An 18971-nucleotide genomic window follows, 5' to 3' on the forward strand; every position below is an offset into this window, starting at 1 on the left:
GTATGTTGGGACAAAATTAGAAAGGCTAAGGCACAAAACAAGATCAGACTAGCTAGAGACATAAAGGGTAACAAGAAAATATTCTACAAATACATTAGAAGCAAGAAGACAACCAAGGACAGGGTAGGCCCATTACTCAATGAGGGGGAAAAAACAACAACAGAAAATGTGGAAATGGCAGAGGTGCTTAATGACTTCTTTGTTTCAGTTTTCACCAAGAAGATTGGTGGTGATTGGACATCTAACATAGTGAATGACAGTGAAAATGAGGTAGGATCAGAGGCTAAAATAGGGAAAGAACAAGCTAAAAAATTACTTAGACAAATTAGATGTCTTCAAGTCACCTAGGATTCATTTAATCAGGCCTTGATTACTCAAGGCGCTGACTGAGGAGATATCTGAGCCATTAGTAATTATCTTTGAAAAGTCATAGAAGACAGGAGAGATTCGAGAAGACTGGAAAAGGGTAAATATAGTGCCAATCTATAAAAAGGGAAATAAGGACAACCCAGGGAATTACAGACCAGTCAGCTTAACTTCTGTACCTGGAAAGATAATGGAGCAAATAATTAAGCAATCAATTAGCAAACAACTAGAAGATAATAAGGTGATAAGTAACAGTCAGCATGGATTTAGTCAAGAACAAATTGTATCAAACCAACCTAATAGCTTTCTTTGACAAGGTAACAAGCCTTGTGGATGGGGGCAAGCAGTAGACGTGGTATATCTTGACTTTAGTAAAGCTTTTGATATGGTCTCACATGACCATCTCATAAACAAACTAGGGAAATGCAACCTAAATGGAGCTACTATAAGGTGGGTGCATAACTGGTTGGAAAACCGTTCACAGAGAGTAGTTATCAGTGGTTCACAGTCATGCTGGAAGGGCATAATGAGTGGGGCCCCGCAGGGATCAGTTCTGGGGCTGGTTCTGCTCAATATCTTCATCAATGATTTAGATAATGGCATAGAGAGTACACTTATAAAGTTTGCAGATGATACCAAACTGGGAGGGGTTGCATCATGGAATACGGATTATAAATTCTAATTGTATAGTATGAGAATATATTCATGTAATGTTTAAGAAAAGTTTTGTAAATGAGTTTCAATAGTTTATGGATTAGGGACCCTATCTTTTGGGGTCCCAGGGCCTTCTGTATAGATTTAGGTTAATCTTTCTATCTACCCAATGGGACTCAGTGCTCAATCTAGAAGATACCATCAGAGATGCTTAGTTTTGCAGTTCTCAAACGGTGGATTTGTGTCTCCAGAGATAACATGCTTGTTAACAGCAAAAATGTTTTTATAGCTATAGATATACAGAGAGAAATAACAGACCTCAACCCTATTGTCCCTCTACAAATTTATGTACCCAGAGTCAATCCCTTACCTCTCTCTAAAAGTGCAAAGTTTCAAAAAGTTCAATGAATAGAAGATTGTTGGGGGCGGAATAGATCTGGACAAGGAGAAGCCTGGAGATAAATGTGAGAAGGGAGGAACAGGCAGTAGAAACAAAAGTGAAACTGTTTGAGCAATATATTCCAGAAGTCTTGAGGTCTTTTTGAGTGTAGCCTTCATTGATTTGAGATCTACCATACCATTCTCTCACTAGAAGGGAAAACCTATAATGGCAGCAGGCCGTAAGAGAGACCCAGTTTGGGAATATTTTAATGAAGTTCCTCTACCTGTGGGTAGGACAGGTATGCGTCCAAAATGCAAGAGGTGCAACAAAGAAATGAAAGGCCTGGTTGCCTGAATGAAACAATATAATGAGAAGTGTTCCTTCTCAGGAGGAACCTGCATTGAAGATGATGAAAGGAACATGTCTGAACATGCAGGATCTCCAGGTTGGTAAACTTTTTTATTTCATATTTCTTTCTTAAGGATTGCCTGTCTTCCTTCTGGAATATTCTTGAATTCTCATGTTTCAGCAAACAATATAGTTAGTACCATAGAGTAACATCATTTTAGATGCAGTTGTGATAAAAAAAATAAATAGCAGAAATAGGCAGATCTTCCTTTTACAAATTTCACCTTTAAAGTAGTACTGAGTGTCAGTGAATGCAATGAGTAATACTAAATGAGCAGTATGGTAAGAATAATTAAATAACTGCATTGACTTATTTTGTTTAGGAGAATCCATCCTCAACATACAGGATTCTGAAGACTATCCACCTTCACGATCACCATCATTTTCTATAGTTTCAGAGTTATCTGCCAATGATAGTGTTTCAGTCACATCATGTATGTCAGTGGTTCTCAAACTTGGGCTGCCTTGCTTGTTCAGGGAAAGCCCCTGGCAGGCTGGGCCGGTTTGTTTACCTGCCGCGTCCACGGTTCACTGCTCCAGTCCAATGGGGGCTGCAGGAAGGGCAGCCAGCACGTCCCTCGGCCCGCGCTGCTTTCTGTGGCTCCCATTGGCCTGGAGCGGCGAACTGCGGCCAGTGGGAGCCGCAATCGTCCGAACCTGCGGACGCGGCAGGTAAACAAACTGGCCCGGCCTGCCAGGGGCTTTCCCTGAACAAGTGGCGGCCCAAGTTTGAGAACCACTGACGTAGGTCACATAGCCACAGCATTTCACCTGTAGCAAAAAGAAAAAGTCTCCATTACCCAGAAACATCCATAGATAAGTTTGTGATAAGAACCAGCAGTTTACAAAAGGTGGTAATAGATGAAAAAATTGCCTGGTTTGTTTATGCAACAAATTCTCCTTTCTGTATGACTGAGAACCCACACTTCATTAACATGGTTCAGTCATTAAGACCAGGATACAGTCCATGCAACAGAGCAGATGTCGCAGACAAATTGCTGGATAAAAGTGTATGAAAGAGAAATTGAGCAGTGTGCAAAAGGTCTAGAGGGTAAAATTGTTAACCTGAGTCTTGATGGGTGGAGCAGTGTCCACAATGATCCTGTTGTATGTGCTTGTGTGACAACAGAAGAAGGGAATGTCTTCCTCACAGAAACAATTGATACATCAGGAAATGCACATGCAGCAGAATACTTACAAGTAGCAGCAGTAAAAGCTGTAACAAACTGTGAAAAAAAATTCAAATGTCTAGTACACCGCTTGGTCACAGACAATGCTGCAAATGTATCCAAGATGAGAATAAATTTAGAAGAGAGTCCCAAGCTAACAACATATGGTTGCAGTGCCCATTCGATGCACCTCCTAGCCAAAGACTTCAGTGTTCCAGAAATAAAGGCTAATGTTGTTAAAATTGCAAAATACTTCCGTAACAACCACTTTGCAGCAACTCCTCTGAAAAAAGTGAGAGGAACCAAGCTAACTCTCCCACAAGACGTGCGATGGAACTCAGTAGTGACTGTTTTAAGCACTATATCAAGAACTGGCCTAACCTGATGACAGTTTGTGAACAAATTGTGAAAAAATAGATGGTACTGTTGCAGCTAAAGTTCTCAACATTGGGCTGAAGAGAAACGTTGAACACACACTGAGTGCCCTGAAGCCTATTTCTATTTTGTCTTGAACAAAATGCAGGGAAATAGCTGTTTTATTGCGGACGCTGTGGAAAATTTGGAAGGAACTGAGTGAGATCTTAAAGAGAAATATGCAAGACAGAGTTAAATTACAAGCATTAAAAAAAATGAATGGAACAAGCACTATCTCCAGGTCATTTTCTTGCAAATATTCTCAATACTCAGTACCAGGATCAAATCTTAACTGCTGAAGAAGAGGAGTTGGCTATGACATGGACATCCAGCAATCATCCCTCCATAATGCCAACTATAAAACTTCAGAGCTAAGGGTGAACCATTCAAGAAATATATGCTTACTGCTGATGTTTTAAAGAAAGGCACACCAGTGAACTGGTGGAAGTCACTTAAGAACTTGGATTCAGACTGTTGAAATGATAATCTCACTTTTAACAGCAGTAGCTTCTTCTGCCGGTGTAGAAAGAATATTTTCTTCCTTTGGACTAGTTCATTCCAAATTGAGAAATCATTTGAGACCTGAAAAAGCATGAAAGCTTGTTTTTCTTTTCCAGATTATGAACAAACAGGAAAATGAAGGTGAAGACGACGGAGTTAGCTGCAGAAGCCAATATTTTAAGTATCTCATGTTGACCTGGCTGACATAGTTGATTTAATTTTTTTTTTTAATTTAAATTTAACTATTTTAGTTAAAAACAATTTTAACAAACAAAACTGATTTTAAAAAACTTGGATTGTTCAACTAAATACAAAAATTCATATGCTTGTTTTGTTAAAATATTATATGTTTGAGGTGGAAGAAAAAAATCCAGAACACATAATGTTGTTGTTTTAGTTAAATAAAATAATTTAAATGTCTGTCTGGTGATGTTCTTCTCCTAATACAGCATGGCAAGAAAATACTCCAAATATTAATGATTAGCCTGTTGAATTGGAGATAGTTCACCACCCAGTGACTTCATAAATATCTGCTTCAATTACCTTTGGTAAATGAAATAACCAATCAATCATTAGTTTTACAGCTATAGCTGTAAAACTAAACTGAAAAGTTTTCAAAATAAATCACTTTAAAAATGTATAGTGTGTATCGTCTAAAAATGAAACCTACAACTCTGAGTTGTGAAGAATATGTACTAAAGTTATAACAACCAACAAGAATGCACTTTTATGTAGAAATACATGATTAAATTGAGTCTTCCTTACTAGTAATTTAAATCAATTTGATTTAAATCAACTCCCCCCTGGTCAGAGCCTGGGCTCTAGCTGGAGCCCAAACATCTACACTGCAATTTTTAGCCCTGCAGCCTGAGCCAATTGACCCAGGCTCTGAGACTCAGTGCCATGGATTTTTTTATTGCAGTCTAGACATACCGCATGTGTGCTATACTGTTGCCTCCCTGAATCACTTCCTACAGTCCCCTCTTTCCCCAACAGTTCTAGTAAAACATTAAATAACTGAAACTGAAAATAGTCTCAGACCTTCTGAGTGTCACGAGTGTCTTCTCTGTGGGTTTGGCACAGTGGCATCCGTGCTCCCTCCTGCACTGCTCCTTCCCAGGAGCTCAGAGGGTAGGTCCGTTCACCTTCACTGTCTGCCCTGCTACGGAATGGACCTGTTCTTTTTGAGCTGCTCCTCCAAACCCTGCATGATTTGTAGGTAGGCAGGGTGGGGCTACTCAGGTTAAGAGCAGCTGCTTAACCCCTTCCTTACTGGTGCAGGGTTTGCCAATCCCATCACACATGAATTTATGGAAAACAGAATCTGTCAAACTAACTTCAGATCCTATGATGAGACTACAAGTTTGGCTGATAATGTTTATGGTACTGAAGTAATATACTTAGACTTCTTTAACACATTTGACTTGATACTGCACGACACTTTGATTAAGAAACTAGAATGATACAAAGTCAACATGGCACACATTAAGTGGATTAAAAACTGACTAAATGACATCTCAAAATGTAACTGTAAATGAGGAATAATCCGTGGGTGGGTTTGTTTCTAGTGAGCTCCCACAGGGATTGGTTCTTGGCCTTATACTATTTAACTTTTTATGAATGACTTAGAAAAAACACAAAATCATAATTAATAAAGTTTACAGATGACACAAAGATTGGGGGAGTAGTAAATAACACTAGCACAGAGTAATCTGGATCAATTGGTAAACTGGACCCAAGCAAACAATGTGTGTTTTCAATACTGCCACGTGTAAGGTCCTACATCTAAGAAAAAAGAAGGTAGGTCACACTTACAGGATGAAAGACTCTACCCTGTGAAGCAGTGACTCTTCACAGGGGATTATGGTGGATAAATCAACTGAACATGAGTGCTGGGTGCAAACTGTGGCCAAATGTGATCACTAGTATCTTTGGAGGATGTTAAACAAAAGGTATTGAAGTTAGACACTTTTGAGTCAGCAGGTCCAGATAACTTGCATCCAAGAGCTTTAATAGAGATGGCTGAGGAGCTTAGAGGACCATTAATGTTGATTTTCAATAACTTCAAGAACTGCGGAAGTTCCAGAAGACTGGAAGAAAGCTAATTTTATCTCAATTTATAAAAAGGGTAAACAGGATGATCTGGGTAATTATAGGTGTGTCAGCCTGACATCAATCTCAGGCAACATAATGGAGCAACTAATCTGGGACTCGAATAATAAAGAACTAAAGGAGGGTAACATAATTAATGCAAATCAATATGGGTTTATGGAAAAGACAGAACCTGTCAAACAACTTGATTTTTTTTAAATGAAATGACAAGTTTGGTTGATAAAGGTAATATTGCTGACATAATATACTTTGACTTAGTACCACACATTTAGATTAAAAAAAACTAGAATATGAAATTAACATGACACTCAGTAAATGGATTAAAAACTGGATAAGCGATAGGTGTCAAAATGTAACTGTAAATGGAGAATGGTCATCGAGCAGGTGTGTTTCCAGTGGGGTTCTGCAGGAATCGGTTCTTTGGCCTATATTATTTAACATCTTTATCAATGAGCTGGAAGAAAACAAAATCATTACTGAAAGTTTGCAGATAACAGAAAAATTGGGGGAGTGGTAAATAATAAAGGGGACAGGTCATGAATTCAGAGCCATCCGAATCATTTGGTAAACTGGATGCAAGCAAACGATATGCACTTTAATAAGGCTAATATAGAAGTATACATCTAGCAACAATATAAGCTATACTTCTAGAATGAGGGACTCTACTCTGGGAAGCAGTGACTCTGAAAAATATTTGGGGGTCATGGTGGATAATCAGCTGAACATTAGCTCCCAGTGTAATGCTTTGGCCAAAAGAGCTAATGCAATCCTGGGATGCATAAACAAAGGAATCTTGAGAAGGAGCAGGGAGATTATTTTACCTCCATATTTGGCACTGGTCCAACCGCTATTGGAATACTGTGTTCGGTTCTGGAGTCCACAATTCAAGAAGGATGTTGATAAATTGGAGAGAGTTCAGAGAAGAGCCACGAAAACAATTAAAGGATTAGAAAACATGCCTTACAGTGATAGACTCAAGAAGCTCAATCTATTTAGCTTAACAAAGAGTGGGTCAAGGGGTGACATGAGTTCAGTCTATAAGTACCTACATAGGGAACAAATATTTAATAACGGGCTCTTCAATCTAGCAGAGAAAGATATAACATGATTCAATGGCTTGAAGCTGAAGCTAGACAAATTCAGCCTGGAAATAAGGCGTAAATTGTTAACAGTGAGAGTAATTAACAATTAGAATAATTTACAAAGGGACATGGCGGATTCTCCACCACTGACAATTTTTAAATCAAGATTGGGATTTTTTTCTAAAAGATCTGCTGTAGGAATTATTTTGGGGAAGTTCCATGGCCTGTATTATACAGGAGGTCAGACAGATGATCACAATGGCTCCTGCTGGCCTTAGAATCTATAAATCTATGAACAAAAAAAATCAAAATTGAACGGGTTTCTAAATCATGTGCTCTAGTTCATTGTTTCTCAACCTTTTTGATACCAGGTACCGACTTGCTGCCTTCCTAATCTGTGTCAGGGAGATCTCAGGGACCAGCGCTAGTCCATAGATGGGTTTTTGAGAAACACTGCTCTTGTTCAACCACATCTATTGGACCAGAAGCGGGGATTAATTCAGGGATGTCCTCTGGCCTGTGTTATACAGATTAGACTAGATCATCACAATGGTCCCTTCTGGCCTTCAGGTCTATGAATCCATGAATTAATCTACGAACACTGGGAAACAGGAGAGCTGGTGGAGTGGAGCCTGAAAGGGGCCTAGAGAGAGGATGTAGAAAGGCTTTGAGGAGGGGTGAGAGAAGGAAGAGGCTGAGGCAGTGTAGTGCAGAGTGGTGGTGAGGCCTGCAGCAATTACTTAAATGCCCATGCTGCGACTTCCAGCAAGACTTGGAGAAAAACTTCCTTTTCTGGCCCAGTGTCAGTGGGGCGGATGAACTGCTGAGCCTACAGAAAGTGAGAATGGACTGATGGATCCAAGAGGGCATAAAGAGGAGCAGTAGCCCAAAGAATGCAGAGACCCTGTTTAGCCAGCACTTTGGAAAATCTGCCTCATAGAATCTTCTTAGCAGCACTAATAGCCATACTAGCTGTACACTGCAGGCTAAGGCTATTAACTAGTCTTCCATGTTTCCTAGCCTGTATCCTAAGGATTTATTTTCTTTCATTAGCATGGTAGGGATTTTGTGAAAAAAGCAGTGTCCTGAGCATGTCTGGGTTTAGTTTGTCAAGTTCATTCACTCTTCTTCCAAATTGCATTCCTGAAATATTGCTTTTGTCAGTTTATCTCATTTTAAAAGCACATACAGAATGAGCAGAGTGCATGAAGTCCAGTTTACCATCTATTGATTCTTTTCTGGCATTGATTGTAGCTATGCTGGTACAGCTATGCTCTGTACCAACAGAAGTTAAAGGGCTAAGGGGCCTAAGGAATGCTGGAAGACTATTCTGTTTATTTGCTCCCTCGGATGTTTCGGTTATCCCCAGAAGGGTAAGGACTCGTCCAGTGAGGCTTGTCCAGATAGCTATATGCCAGTAAACCCATACAACCTACTCCACCTGGAAAGACAGTGGGACAATTGAAGAGAAGTTGTGGCACAGAAACACACGACCCAACATCACTCATTTGCATGCACACAAAGACAGGGAAGAAGGGGAGAAACTGAATGAGGGATTGAGAAGGAAGACAAAAGAGCAGGCAGAGAAGATTTCCTACTAAGTGATGCTGAATGTTACAGGTACAGAACAAAATCATAACTAAAAGCTTAGTTATTACATTAAAGACCAGATTCTCCCATTGCACAAAGGCTAGTACCTCAAACATGTTTATGAATTTATTCTCACAACACCCCCATGAGGTAGGGAAGTATTGTTTTCCCCATTTTACAGCAGGAGAAACTGAGACACAGAGAAAGATTAAGGGACATTATTAAGTGTTCAAGGTCACACAGGAAGTCTCCTGACTCCCAGTCAGATGTCTTAACCTCAAGACCATCCCATCCTCCTTCTGTGAACTGTGCTGAGAAATGTAAAATAGACACCAAGAGGGCCACACAACCAAAAACACTTTAGAGTAGCTCTGTGGTGGACATGGAGCAAAAATACAAGAATTCTTAAACTACACCAGCATACTGGTGTGAATGCACTGAAACATTTGCTTAAACCAGTTATGTCCAACTGATTCAGTTACAAAAGGTTAACACAGCTTAACGACCTGGCTTCAGAATTTGTCATCTCTGGTAATTGTATTAACAATATTGCCAAATCCGTTGATAGGATTCCTCAGGCCTAACCTACATTATAAAACTGAACCACTCCGACAACTGTTATCTACAATAGTTGCAAGTTGAGCTGTAGATGTAGAATCTACAAGAATCAAGCCATATTCGGCTCCATTTCAGCATTCATGGTTAAACAGTGCTTTGTTAAAAGATCTTGAAATCATACTAAAGGGAAATACAATTAGGAAAAAATTCACCAGCACAGGAATCAACCTGAAGTCCCTCAACCAAATTCCACTGAGTATGGACAAGCATGTGAGTTCAATCCTTGAGGGGGCCATTTAGGGAACTGGGGTAAAAATCTGTCTGGTGATTGGTCCTGCTTTGAGCAGGGGGTTGGACTAGAGGACCTCCTGAGGTCCCTTCCAACCCTAATATTCTATGATTCTATGTCTGTGGGCCAATCTCCAGTACATTGGAGACATTGTACCCCACTTGTAGGTGTAAAATGCATGACTTCAAAGCACAAAGGGGCATTCAAACAGCGCTGGAAAAATCAATGCCAAACAAAAAACAAATGGCTTTCAAATGATTCTGGATTCTTTAAAACAAAAAGTTCTTATTTTTAGACCACATACAATAGTTTAAGGTGTTTTTTCTTTAGTCCCCTGGATGGTAGTTAAGTAACTACACATGCCTAGCCTGACGCCTTTCTGATGGTAAATAGGAGATTTTGCATTTAAGTTACAATATGGAATACTTCAGAGCAACCTCATGCCAAAATGGCACATTTCTGAAGGATGCAAAGGTATTCAATAAAAAGCTTTTAAAGGCATATTTTTAAACTTGCAGCAGGAAAGCTTTTCTGTGTCAAGACACTAATTCTTTTAACAGCATTGATCAAAATGTCATTCTTTTATGAGTGTACAATACCTTTTAATGGCATACAACAAGCCATTAGGGTTATACACCTCCAGACAGCTTACTGGAAAAAAGGGAACACTAGCCAAGATACAGTCACCAGTTTTTATACTTCTAATAAGGTTAAGTTTTTTTCCCCCAGCTCTATTTAATCCTAAAACCCACAAGTGAAATTATCCAAAGATTAAACCAAACTTCCTATCACTTCACCAGCCACAAATTATTTTCACAGGGACCCACACCTACACCCAATATTCCCAAGAAATGCCTCTTTCTAAATACTGTAAAATATTCCGGCTTTCCAAATGGGACTCTGCCATCAAAGATGTAAACACCTGTGCTCTGCTTTCCCCACAAATGATCAGACTTCTCTCAATCAGCACTGGCTGAGGACTAGAAGTTGGATGAATTGTATAGTTTTGTTCTATATTTTTAGTTTCCAGAAATAATAAAATACTTTCTAACAATCCAATTCTATCCCAGGTCTCAACCATTCTACAGATAATGTGAATCTCTTCAAGTGCATCAACTCTTCAGAGAGTCTAAGCATTATTGGTGATTGCATTTACTCTGCTTGAATGAAAGGCAAGCATGAACTCCTGAAAAGTGTTCAGCACTACTTCAAATCCTTGCTTCAGTTAAAAATACCGATAGGAAAGGCAAAGAATTCTGTCATCCCATCTTTGAGAGATTTCATGGTAAGGGTAGTGGGCTATTTATGGGGTTTAGTAAAAGATGATGGCTGAGGAATGGGTGTAGTACAAGAATTTTACACATTTCATTTGCTGAAATATTCATAAATAAAAATTAAATTAATGGAGATATCCTATCTCCTAGACCTGGAAGGGACCTTGAAAGGTCATTAAGTCCAGCCCCCTGCCTTCACTAGCAGGACCAAGTACTAATTTTGCCCCAGATCCCTAAGTGGCCCCCTCACGGATTGAACTCACAACCCTGGATTTAGCAGGCCAATGCTCAAACCACTGAGCTATCCCTCCCCCCACGCATTATCATAGATAATATTAGATCTTCCCTTCAGCTTCTCCTTATGTGGACAAATTGGCTAGACCATGCTTAAGTTAGAATTAAGCAAACAAAGAGAAAAAACAATTCCTTGTGAAAAAGTAATATCAACAAAGGAAAAGCTAACAAAATGCAAATGTAAAATAAGATTCTGATTAGAAACAAAAAGAAGGGAGATATCAAAAGTTATAAAATCATAAGCTAAAGCACATTCAATCATGACAATAGGCTTGTTTACACAGAAAATTAATTCAGTGAAAGCCAGAATGTGAATCTATCACACGCCATGCCCTAACTCACCACATGAACCCTGCTACCACACACTAGAAGTTCCACAGCGTACTTTGACATACAAATGCACTCTAGAACTTCTAGGGGGCTGTAGCAGGGTCCATCCAGCAAGTAAGCACAGAGTTACCAAGTCACCCCCAAAGAGCATGACCTGCCCAGCCAGGTCAACTAATAATGCAGACCAAACCAAGTCAAGATTAGAAGAGCAGTGACCTAAACCAGCTATAGCTAAGAAACATATCCAAGTAGCTGATACCTGAACAGCAATTATATTTCAGAGTAGCAGCCGTGTTAGTCTGTATCCGCAAAAAGAAGAACAGGAGTACTTGTGGCACCTTAGAGACTAACAAATTTATTAGAGCATAAGCTTTCGTGGACTACAGCCCACTTCTTCAGATGCAATTATATTGTTATGAACAGTAACACACACCTCCTGTGCTTGTAAGTGCAGCTGCAAACCCTTAATCACCCAAGGGGTCCTTGTCACACAAATAGGCTAACCAAACTCAGTGAGACTACTCATGTGGACAAACATTGGCAGTATCAGGGCCCTAATGGCTTAGTGATATCAGCTGATGATGGCAGCAGAGCAGGTGGTAGGGGAATACCAGTCATATGGTTAACACATGACTGAGCCTTGATCCCCTCACCTGTATTTGGACATCTTTGGGATGTGTTTTCTTGACTTTGCTAACAATGTGTCAGTCTTACTATAATTTAAACAATGTATATATTTATTTTGTTCTGTGCATTTTATTTTTTAAGCAGGATTATTTCTAACAGTAAAATGAGGAAAAATATTTTGTGGAAGGTACTGTAAGGTGAAAATAACTCATCTCTCCAGTAAGCAATATGAACTCCCTGTTTAATAGGGATTGTTTTTCTGACTATTATTTACCAGAGAGTTCACAGTTGATCAGTCACAGTTGTTGAAGTCAAATGAATGAATACATATTCAAGTACATGTTCTAATTTCCAGAAACATATGATTTACTAGATTACAGCTGTGTGTCAACCCAGCTGCTGTGCTGTGCAGTAAATTGCAGCTCATTTTAAAAACTGATCTATATCATGTGCTATAAACAATGCAGCAAAATGTAATAACTACTGTTCGAATTATCCAAGTACAAAGTATCAAATCACAAAGCTCGGGTGCTCAAACTTTCAAAATCTAACTGCCTTGCAGACTCTTCAAAACTGACAAAGATTTAGTCGGGAGCTAACTTTTTACCCCTGCATATGAGGATTTGTAATGGAATGATGGCCTCCGCTTTGAACTCAAGGAATAAACAGCATAACTACACAGTGACCCACTCCAGTGCTGAAGACCTATTCCTTGTTATGTATTTTAATTTCAGTCTGCACAAACACACACACAATGTCAGTGTGATATGGAATAAAGGTGTGGCTACCCCAAACTCATGCCTAGTAACATTACCCACAAGGGAGGGCTGCAGGATGATTTCCCACCTCTATGCAGCCAGTCACCTGTGATTCCTGCTGGAGCCTCCACATTTATTTATTGACAAATAACATTTGCAGAATTTTGTAGAATTTTAAAATATTGTACACAGAATTTTTATTTCTTTGGCACATAATTTTTAATTTTTTGATGCAGAATTCTCTCAGGAGTAGCAGGAAGCAACTCACCAGGATTAGCAGTTCCATGTCAGGCACATCAGGTGTAGGGAGGCAGACTCAGCCCAGCAGGATCCAAGTGTGGAGGGGCTTAGTGTGTGTGTGGGGCAGGGGGGAGAAGAGAGCCAGGTCTGGGGTTACAGCAGTGGTTCCCAAACTTTAAACAACCTGTGAACCCCTTTCACTAAAATGAAAAGTCTCACGAACTCCCCCTTAAAAATGAATATTTCCAGGGATTTTCTCCTTTACCTGCGTAGAAATTATAAGAGCAGTGATCTTGGAAATATAAAATTTGTTTTTATGACATGCTTATTACAACCTATTTATTATTAATTATTATTTATCATTATAGTATTTCTATTACATTATGAAAACAGCAACACTCTTTCAAGATCTCACTTTCATAGCTTGTAGCACTTTGAATAAGTCTGTTATAAGACAAGGCTCCTATGTTTCATCAAGGAGTATCAGATGTGAAACAGCAGGAAGGGATTTAAGAAGCCAACTCAAAGAGTTCCTCCTACGCAAGCATTCAGGTCTTGAGCAGTCCAGGCAAACAACACATGTTACAACAAAGCTTAAACTTGTTCTTCAAAATAATTTTAAAAACAATACTAGCTGCCTATTTAATTTTAAAAACAGCAAAAAATATCCACCCCCCTTTCCATTTCTTGTAGGGAGTCTTGAAGTTTAAATCTCCTCAGTGTAATAGAGATGCTTGCTTTGATCTGCTTAGCTCTTGGAAGTCCATGGGCTCTGGGCTGCTGGCCCCATGCTGCCCAGGGTCCCTAGGGACAGCTCTGTCCGCCATTAGGGAATTTTTTCCCAAGAACCCCCTGTAACATTTTGTGAACCCCAGTTTGGGAACCACTGGGTTAGAGGGTTCTGTGTGCGGCAGTCTGGGTGTGGGTAGTTCAGTCGGGGGATCTGGATGCACAGGGGCAATGGGACTCTTCAGGGGGGTCCAGGTGAAGGTGTAGAGAAAGGTTTGCAGGATCAGGTGATGATAAAACTCATTTTAAAAATACACTGGAAGTTACCCCATTGAACTATTGCATAGAATAAATGGTAACTGTCAAATATGCCTCTGTAAGGGATCAGCCTGGCCTCGCCTGATTAGCAGTATCCCATTTAATTGCATAAATTAAATAGCAACTGCTAATGTCCCTTTTTAAAATAAAAGGAGTTTTGGTCTAGGATCCAAATTCAATCTCTAGTGTAGAGAAACGAACTCCTGAAGCAGAGCAACAATTGCTACAACTGCCATTTGGATTCTCTCAGAAAGATAGGCTTGAGTCACTCAGGAGCAGTTCCACAAATGTGTAAGGAAAATCCCTTGAACAACGACACTTTATCTTCTTCCTTTGGTAGAAAAAGATCAGCCAATAACACAATCATAGCCATCTCTGTAACCAGATTGACCAAGGTCAAGGCAGCTTGAGGAACCAAGAAATTGTCAGAGATGCTCACCCACAATTTTCTCCAACAATAGATGGAATGCCACTTGAGAGTTAACCAGCTCTTGAGCCAACAATCTGGCTTTCTTGAGAATGGGCCTCACAATAGCTTAAACAACACAAGGACCACAACCCCTTCATCTCCCCAAATAGGGAAACCTCAACCACAATGGACCCAATCCTTCCCACTGGTTTTCACCAGCCAGGAAAGACATTAGAAGGTAGAGTGTCAGCACAACATTTGGGGCTAGCAGAGAGTGTGATGACAACAGGAGATGCAGTTGTGGAGAAAACAGAGACTGAAGAAGAATCACCTTATTGTATCTTTCACCCCAACTCCTCATTCTCCCTGTAAGCAGTAATACTTACATTAATATACTCAGCAAGAGGACAACATTAACATAGCAACAGAGGGTCCTGAGGCACCTTTAAGACTAACACAAGTATTGGGAGCATAAGCTTTCGTGGGTAAGAACCTCACTTCTTCAGATGCAACCTCACTTCTTGCATCTGAAGAAGTGAGGTCCTTACCCACGAAAGCTTATGCTCCCAATACTTCTGTTAGTCTTAAAGGTGCCTCAGGACCCTCTGCTTTTTTACAGATTCAGACTAACACGGCTACCCCTCTGGAACATTAACTTTTTCATATATTGGCTCCTGTTACCCCCCACCCCCATCCCATTTTTTCACAGTTGCTATCTGGTCACCCTACTCATATCCATCCCATTAAAAACCTCTGGCAATTGCAACACGACACAAGCCAATGCAGTGAGATGTCTTGTTGCTGAGCTCCACCAGCAAAGCATCTGGTGCTTCTACACCTCCCGAAAATGATGAAGTGATTCCTCCATTAGCTTCTCTCCTTGTATAATTGGGAGACACACAGTTAGGATGAGCCCCAGGTGCCCTAAGGTTGCTCAACAGGACAAGGAGGTGCTCCATTGGGAAAGACTCACTCTGAGAATCTCCTCCTGTGTATCATCCACGATTTCGAGTTGGCGCAGGCGCTCTTGATACAACATATGGAACTCTCCAAAGAGTTGCTTCATCTCAAAAGAAGAACAGGGATCATGGTCATCTGCTTCCCTTTCATCACCAACTTCTGCAGGAAAGGGCAAGTAAAGCAGCTATCAAGGTCAGGTTAATATATTTAAGGTCAGTAAGGACCGATGTGATCATCTAGTACTACAGCCTGTATAACACAGGGCATAGCTTTTGATTGGGTCATTACAGCATATCTCAATTAAACACTTCACATAATGCAGAATCTACCACATCACTCGTAGCTTGTATGCTTAGCCCCACAGGTGTGAGTAGCAGCATGCACTAACCCAGTGATACTCAGACTGAGGCTCACAAACCGCAAGTAACTCTTTAATGTGTCTCCTGTAGCTCTTTGCAGCACATGATATTAAAACACTGTGTGATTCAATTATTAACCAATCAGGATGCTGCTGGCATCTCCCTCTGGTTCCTAGGCGGAGGGAAGGCAACAGGGGCTCTGCATGCTGCCCCCAGCACCAGCTCAGCAGCTCCCATTGGTCAGGAACCACAGTCAGTGGGAGCTGAAGGGGCAGTGCCCACAGGCTCGGGCAATGCGCAGAGCCCTGTGGTCACCCCTCCGCCTAGGAGCCGGAGAGAGATGTTGCTGCTACCCTGGAGCTGCCTGAGGTAAGCACCTCCTGGAGCCTGCACCCCATCCCATGTTCCAGCCTCCTGGCCCAGCCCTGAGCACCCCAAGCCCACCCCAGAGCCCGCACCCCCAGCTGGAGCTCTCACACACACCCCCACTCCAACTCCCTATCCCAGCCCGGAGCCCTCTTCTGCACCCCAAACCCCTCATTTTGCCCTCCCCCAAGCCCACATCCCCAGCCCAGAGCCTGTACCCCCTCCCACACCCCAACCCCCTGCCCTAGTCTGGAGTCCCCTCCTGCACCCATCTCCAGCCATACCCCAGAACCCCTACCCCCAGCCAGAGCCCTCACCCCCTCTCACACCCCAACCGCCTGCCCCAGCTCAGAGCTCCCTCCTGCACCCCAAACCCCTCATCTCTGGCCCCATCCCCCACCTGCTGCCTCACCCCCTCTCATACCCCTGCCCCAGCCCAGTGAAAATGAGCGAGTGAGCAAGGGTGCGGGAGAGCGAGTGATGGAGGGAGGGGGGATGGAGTGAGCAGGGGCATGGCCTCAGAGAAGGGGCCGGGCAGGGCAGGGGTGTTCGGTTTTCTGCAAATATAAAGTTGGCAACCCTGCTGAGGTCTGAATATCACTGCACTAAAGTGGTGCACTGTAAATACCTGCTACCACGAACGAAAGGTTCCTAATTCACATTAACAGAGTTCTGGCTCTGAGCCCCGGTCTACACTACAAACTCGTGTCAGTAGAACTACACTGCTCAGGGGTGTGGAAACGCCACGCAGGGCATGACACTAACGCGGCCCCCGCCCCCCCCGTCACAGGCCCCTCCCCAGGGCGATACACACACCCGTTAAAAGTCCCCCGTCACAGGGCGTTACCCTGACGACCACCCCCCCCCGGGGCCTGTGACATCGGCCCTCACCTGGGGCGACCCCCGCGCGCGCCGCGCTCCGGCCCAACCGCTCCATGCTGCGCGCGGGTCCGGCTCTGCGGTTCGAACGAGGCCGCCAGACCCGCGTCCCGCCCAGCTCTTGACCGACAAGTCCCTCTGCCATTCGCGATGCGTCCTGACCACGACTCCGCCCCCTACCGCGATTTCTGTCCAATCAACGGTCAGCGGGGCGGGGCGGGGCGGGGCGCGGAGTCAGGCCGGGACGTGCGGCCGTTTCCCCAGAGAGGGACGCTCGAAGCTGCTGGCGTCTGGGCGGTACTTAGCGTTGAATAACAGATGCGTCCCCCAATAGAAGTGCAGCATCTCGAGCATGGGGGAGCTCCATTGGGCAGAAGGAGGAGGCGGGACTATCGGTGAACTGGAGGAAGCTCGGTGGAGAGGACGCCAAGCGTCCGGTCGCTATGGAGACGGGCTGGGCAGCTCTGTAGGAGGAAACGGGAGCAGCCAGCCGCGGTTCCCATGGTGACGGGGGGGGGTCAAGTTCCCGGGTTAATGGGTGTTCGGCGGCTGCGGGGAGGGCGAACAGTCCGGCTTCCGGGACAACCCCCCCCCCGGCAGAGAACCCCCCACCCCCGCCCCTCCGGGACAGAGCCCCCCCCATCCCCCGCCCCTCCGGGACAACCCCCCCCCCGGCAGAGAACCCCCCACCCCCGCCCCTCCGGGACAACCCCCCCATCCCCCCCTTCACATCTCCCCCCCATCCCCCGCCCCTCCGGGACAACCCCCCCATCCCCCCCTTCACATCTCCCCCCCATCCCCCGCCCCTCCGGGACAACCCCCCCCCCGGCAGAGAACCCCCCACCCCCGCCCCTCCGGGACAGAGCCCCCCCCCCCGACATTCCCCGCCCGCTGCCTCCCCGGGCTGAGCCCCCCCCATCCCCCGCCTGCTGCCTCCCCGGGCTGAGCCCCCCCCATCCCCCGCCCCTCCGGGACAGAGCCCCCACACACATCCCCCGCCCGCTGCCTACCCAGGCTGAGCCCCCCCTAATCCCCCGCCCCTCCGGGACAGAGGCCCCCCCCATTCCCCGCCTGCTGCCTCCCCGGGCTGAGCCCCCCCACATCCCCCACCCCTCTGGGACAGAGCCCCCCCCACATCCCCCGCCTGCTGCCTCCCCAGGCTGAGCCCCCCCACATCCCCCACCCCTCCGGGACAGAGCCCCCCCCCACATCCCCCACCTGCTGTCTCCCCGGGTTGAGCCCTACCTCCCACAACCCCTGCCCCCACAGTCAGACAGCCCTCAGTCCCCTTCCACAGACCCTACCCAGAGAACTCCTCCCCCCACGGGCAGAGAACCCCACAGCCCCTCCCCCTGGGCAAAAAGTCCCCCCCACATACACATGGTCCCTAGCCCTACAGGCAGAGAGACCCCCCCCCAACTGCCCCTCTCTCCCCTGGCAGAGGGCCAGTACCCCCCTCCCACAGGCTGAAAGACCCTCTATGGCCCAAATCCTCAACAGGCAGAGAGCCCCCCCCCCCCGACAGCCCCAGAGCCCCCTAGACCCACCAGGCAGAGCCCCTTCTATGGCCCTATCAGGTAGAGAGCACCCCCACAGGCAGAGTCCCCTACAGGTTCTAGTGGGCCGCAGGGGATGCATCATTCAATAATTGCCCTGTTCTGTTCATTCCCTCTGGGGCACCTGGTACTGGCCACTGTCGGAAGACAGGACACTGGGCTGGATGGACCTTTGGTCTGACACAGTCTGACTGTTCTTATGCTCTTACCCCCTGACCCCACCAGGCATAGAGCCTCCCTCTACAGCTCCTACCCCCCTGAGCAGAGAGCCTCCCCCTATACCCTCTGCCTTGGGATGGCTCCCACCTGCACTAGCTCAGACAGCCCCCTACCCCCCAGATAGTCCC

At 44.3% G+C, this 18971-nt stretch overlaps 1 protein-coding gene across 2 annotated transcripts in view; it reads right to left on the reverse strand.

The window, feature by feature from the left end:
- PMFBP1 (polyamine modulated factor 1 binding protein 1) overlaps positions 1–17159 on the reverse strand; it is a 341248-nt gene extending 324089 nt beyond the window's left edge. For both annotated transcript variants that reach the window (XM_054049283.1, XM_054049282.1), the window contains exons 1-2: positions 17081–17159; positions 15478–15623 (exon numbers count right to left, since the gene is read on the reverse strand). In XM_054049283.1, the coding sequence (XP_053905258.1) occupies positions 15478–15623; positions 17081–17126 (192 nt within the window). In that variant the 5' untranslated portion in view covers positions 17127–17159. The remainder of the gene's footprint in view (positions 1–15477; positions 15624–17080) is intronic.
- Positions 17160–18971: the final 1812 nt, after the last annotated feature.

Source organism: Malaclemys terrapin, chromosome 14 (genome assembly GCF_027887155.1).
Source record: "Malaclemys terrapin pileata isolate rMalTer1 chromosome 14, rMalTer1.hap1, whole genome shotgun sequence".
NCBI classification, from domain to species: Eukaryota; Metazoa; Chordata; order Testudines; family Emydidae; genus Malaclemys; species Malaclemys terrapin.